The 5,564-nt window shown below is 35.5% G+C and overlaps 1 protein-coding gene across 1 annotated transcript in view; it reads right to left on the minus strand.

Moving 5' to 3' along the window:
• The window catches only part of LOC107729345 (VPS10 domain-containing receptor SorCS3-like), a 198,891-nt gene that overhangs the window by 35,160 nt on the left and 158,167 nt on the right, over positions 1-5,564 (minus strand). Inside the window, exons 23-26 of the mRNA XM_016539811.1 lie at positions 5,218-5,343; positions 5,077-5,117; positions 3,568-3,728; positions 2,662-2,767 (exon numbers count right to left, since the gene is read on the minus strand). Of these exons, the coding sequence (XP_016395297.1) occupies positions 2,662-2,767; positions 3,568-3,728; positions 5,077-5,117; positions 5,218-5,343 (434 nt within the window). The remainder of the gene's footprint in view (positions 1-2,661; positions 2,768-3,567; positions 3,729-5,076; positions 5,118-5,217; positions 5,344-5,564) is intronic.

Here is a 5,564-nt window from a genome sequence, read left to right on the forward strand (position 1 = left end):
CAGTACGTGTCGATTTTAAAGGCAAGCGCGAACAAACATACACAACAATGGCGAAGTATATGGTACTGTTGTTGCTGCTCAAGTTTGCTAACGCTTCTTCAGCAGAGTGTGGATTTACTTCACCAATATTACAACCAACAGCGGGGACGCATCATATACAACATATAATCGTCACTTCCCTACAGGTACTGTTTACTAACAAGGTGACAGCGCCAACTACTGGCCTGGCATACCTAATACAGCGTTTTTGGCCGTTTTCGCGTAGCCATAGTCCATATCTCTTTGCCTTTAGACGAAGGCTTGATAAGTGCGATAAATGTGTAATTAAAAGTTGTTTCAACAACCACCAATTTAGAAGATTCCAGAGCAGGATTGCTTACATGAAGAAGGCAAAGCTGTAATATAGAGAGGGATATAAACACTGTTGGCTTTTTTTGCATGCTTCAGCTGCAATTTTGTTCCCTCAGTTTAAGTTATGACAAATATAAAAATGGGATGACCTACTGAAGAGATTAAAAACCTAAAAATTAAGTTAATATAGTCACTAAATGCACTCTTCACAATGTGTGAAAAATCAGTTTGAATAGTTAAACGAACTTGGCATAAATAAGTTCTGACCCAACAAAAATCAGACGTTTTTTATACTAAAAGCCACTCCCCCCACCCCCCTCCCCCCACACACACAATGTCAAACTGATAAACTGACAAATATAATTCAAAAATGCACTGGGAAAGTGGCTTTCCCCCCAACTTTCCATTACGCTTACTGCTCTGTAACATTCAGAACAAAATTGTTGGAATTTCAAATGTTGGTAAATAATCCTAATTTCTCAACCGAACATGTTTTCAGTGACTTGTACAGTAGTTAAATCTATTCTTATTTTCCACACAGATCGTAACAAACAAGACACCCATGCAAATCTGAGCTCCTTAGAAAACTATTAACAATGACAGTGTTTTGAAATTACAAAAAAAGCATAAAGGAAAACTGTCAACCTTTAAAATTGTGATACCTCTGTACACATTATTACAATACGCCTCCGCCTTCTTTCTTGACGTTTTCAGACACTCGTGCAGTTCGGGATCTCCCTTGTGCTTTCACAGGTGTTGATCACACCGCCTACTCGCCGAAAACACAGAAATGACACATTAGCCTTCAAAATAGATTCTGCTTCAACAAACAAAACTGTCTGTATTCATTTTCTTTACACATGTCCCAGGATGATTACCTGGAAGAAAACTTATTTAATAATCTTGCTTTTAATTTAAATTACTTCCTGAAACGACTTTTCTTCAACCCAGACCTACTTTTCACTATTCGGTGAAATCTCAATGGATAAAATCAAGTCTCAACATGACTTCAAGTTGGATAAATGGTTTGCTTTGAAATGCATAACATTATAGAAGTTAAATGCATAGCGAATGCCATTTTATGTTATCTTAAAATGCTTGATTATACGCTCAACTATATATTACTCAAGTATAAATGAACAAACTAGATGTTTTCAGCATTAGAGTCATTAAATATTTATCCTCATGAATGCAAGCGAAATGAATGTAAAGCAGGCTAGAAACTGAACCATTTCATCCTCCTATTAAACACCCGCAGAAAGAGTGGTGGGATTTATTTTCTGCGTGGCACCAATGTTGCATGTTTATTCATCACAGTTGTTGTTATCACACTGACCCCAATTTGACCCCTTTTATAGTTTAATCAGTGCTCTTTTATAATCACTGCTTAACAGCACCAATTAAATATTAATTTGCAGTTATTAAGCAATTACATGATCACAGACGCATCCACTTGGGAAATAAGGACACTTGGGCCCACTGTAGATAGTTCTCATTAGCATGCATTATGTGTCCGATTATAAACTCTCTGGTGGTCTGATGGTTTTCACTGCGTAATTCTAAAAGCTGAATGATTCATATTTTAGTGTAAAACACAAAGCTTGCCACCGCAAGAGTAGTTTTATGATAGCATGCAGGTTTGTGACTCAAACAGTCCTGAGGCTGAAAAAGTACTTTTCTTATCATGTCATTTCTACTTGAGAACTACTCAGACATAGAATACTAGAAAAAGACAATTATTCAGAGATGTATCTGGGAAAAGTTGGTATTATGTACACTAAGCTCCACCTTAAAAACATTACTGACCAATCCTACTTTAGCATCTTTTGTCATGTGCAATATCAGACAAGCTTTTGCTCTTTTCTACAGAAAGCTTTTTTTTTAAATTTTACAGAAATGATAGATTGCATTCTGCGGATTACATATATATATATTATATTAAATTAAATCTAAATGTAATTTAATTTAATATCTTAATAAATCTTAATTTAATTTAATTATATAGCTGCATATTAAACAATTCATTGATATTTCCCTGCACTTTCAGGAAGCAGGAATGTTTTTTTGTTTCCCCCCACGTTTCTATATCCAAACTAATAACTAGATTTTACAACTAGCATGAGCAAAAATAGCACTCTCAAAACATCCCAGATACAAAGGAAAGTTGCTCCCAATTCCATCCCATCAAATCTTACTTTATATTTCATCTTTATATATAGATAAACAGAAACGAGAACTATGGTGTGCATGAAAAGAATGAGTCCTGGTAAAAAAGAATAAGTGATGTAAAATCTGTTTGCATGGATGTACCTCTTAAATTTGTAGATGAGAAATACTGCTAAACCCAAAAACACCACAGACAGAAGCATCAGCATAGCAGAACTGCTGTGTCTTGGGATGGAGTCAACCAGTGGAGCTGAGACAAAGACAAACACAAGTGTTACTCCACACTGACTCTTTTTAATAAGAAAACCAATGTCTTTTATATCTTCATATACACGGCCATTCACGAGTGAATTAAAGAACAACTGATCTTGAATCATTATACAGAGCATCTCTGTGACAATTTCCAAAACCCCCTTCGGCTCTCTCAGAGGGACTTCTGCCAATTGTTGGCATCCCTTCAAAATCGTTCATGTGAGCCTTACACCCACTGGCTGTATATTTCCCCCGTGACTATGTTGTAGAAAGACAGCCCCATGAATCCCCTGACCTTTTCGAAAGAATCCTGAACTCTTTCCAGAACTTTGGCCACAAAAACGGCCAAAGGAGGCAAGGAGGCGGCCAATAGGGCCTTTCGCACCGCTTTAGTTCCAGAACTAAATGTACAGTACTAAAGTACTGGGACGATTTTGCGCGAACTATTTCCCAGTACTATTTAAAGGGTTGCATTCGTACGAGAGTGTGTACTAAGAAGAGACGTAAGCCGGTCGACAGCGTCGTCATTTGTGCGCGGCGTTCAACAACAGAAACAAAGAAAAACAACATTAACAACAGGAGGATGGAAGACGCTGTGATCGGAGCTGTGTTTTTGTTGTGTCTCGCGGGTTTCACAATAATGGACATGGAAAGTCGACGTATACGTAAAGCGATTGAAAGAACGGAATATATATAGTGAATATATAGTGATATAAGCATAAAACATAGCAAATGGGCTTTTCTCTGAAGTTTTATGTTATAAATATTACTTTTTAATTTTCTAAAAATGTCACTCACGTTTGGCACAGGCCTCCAGCTCTTTCTCCATCAGTTCTTTCTGGGTGGAGAACTCATTCAGGGTGATTTTTGGTGTGGCGTCATTCTGGCCCACCGTACTGATCATCTCCTGCTCTTTCTCATGGTTCACCTCTGCGTAGATGTTAATCCAAGGGATTTTTCTGCAGAACAAGTTTTTGTTGTGGGGAAGAAAAAAAAAACATGAACATTAACAATAATCAATTTTTATTTATTTTTTTTTTTTAAAAGGTGTAAATTCTGAGCCACTAGATTCTCTGTAAAAGTGCATGGGTAATAGCACAGACCGTGAGTCATATATCAGTTAGAGAGTTTACGCACTACTAGTCGATGCTATTATCTCTGCAAGGAATCAGTAACCATTACCAAGTTATTACAGAAAATGTTAAAGAAGCCAAATTATATAAATGTGGCATATGATGGTAAACAAAATGGATAATACTGAATACAGGATAAATTAGAGTGAATTCAGTAAAAGCATACATGACATCTTTTTATGGTATTCTGGTTCCATTTCAAATTATTTATTCATCTGGCCAATGTGTTTATCCCAAAAACAGTATTATCAGTATGTGTGTTCACTTGGCATCAAACAAATGACTCTTTCCACCACCAATTACACTACTAGTTTAGCTACATGAATTGATTCCACTTCATTTGGCTTCCTAATGCGTCTTTAGTTCATATAGCAATAGCAAAAACATAATTTTTTTGAATTAAATACCTAGTGTTATGAATGTGAACATTTGAGTAAAAATGATCGTGTGAACAACCATGACGATCAGTATTGAGAGTTCAGTGAGAGAATCAAGAATCAATCTGATTCAAAGAGTGAGTTGTTAGATTGACTCAAACTGAAAAAATATTGTTTATACAGTGGGTACGGAAAGTATTCAGACCCCCTTAAATGTTTCTAAATCATTCTAATATGCTGATTTGATGCTCTTATTAGCAATGTTGAAAACAGTTGTGCTGCTTAATATGTTTTTGTGTAAATCATGATGATTTTTTTCTCAGGATTCTTTGATGAATAGAAAGTTATTTATAAATAGACATCTTTTGTAATTTTGTAAATATCGTTACTCTCACTTTTGATCAATTTAACGCAGCCTTGCCACATAAAAGTACTGATTTCTTTAATAAAAGTGTAGTGTAACTCACAAGTTTAAGACTTGTGATTCTTTCTTCTTTTTAAACCAAATGGTACAAAAAGTCTTTCATTCCCAGTGTTTTGCAACCAGATCTGAATATGAACTGGTTCTCGATTCCCAATCAAAACAATGGACCAGAAAGCCTTATTCTTTTCAGTGCTGACTGTTTTTTCTTCTTCAAAAATGGGGGGATCATGCAAGCCATGATTGCTGGAGAGCAATTATCCAATTATCTTCCATAAGGCTTTCAGCATCACTGGTGGAGCATAAAAGCCCAATCTTTCAACAATTTATAGTGCTGACAAGCTTCTGGTCTCTGGAAAGCAATCAACGTAATTACCCAGGAGAATCGAGGGAACAGTATATAGCACCCAACAGAGGCTAGAGAGGGAGATCAACTGAAATACCACTGTGAAATGTAATCAAATATAAGCAGTTGCACACTACAGATGTCAACTAAATCATCAGAATAGCTACATACAGTATGTAGCACAACAGTTTTGTTACCTAAAGTTAATTGTGTGATGTAAACGATGACCCGGGAGCCAGGTTTCAACTCGAACTCCACAGAGATCTGATTTAATGCGTTGACCAAGATTTCTGATATCTACGAAGAAAACAGCATGCAGAAGAGTTAAATACAGACTTGTCATCTCATTGCCTGAAAAGAATATAAGTAGTGCTTGCTCACAAAGATGCTATGCGTTATGTGCAATAAAATAAAATAAAATAAAATAAAATAAAATAAAATAAAATAAAATAAAATAAAATAAAATAAAATAAAATAAAATAAAATAAAATAAAATAAAATAAAATAAAATAAAATAA

Source organism: Sinocyclocheilus rhinocerous, unplaced genomic scaffold (genome assembly GCF_001515625.1).
Source record: "Sinocyclocheilus rhinocerous isolate Xijiao unplaced genomic scaffold, SAMN03320098_v1.1 scaffold1148, whole genome shotgun sequence".
NCBI lineage: Eukaryota > Metazoa > Chordata > Actinopteri > Cypriniformes > Cyprinidae > Sinocyclocheilus > Sinocyclocheilus rhinocerous.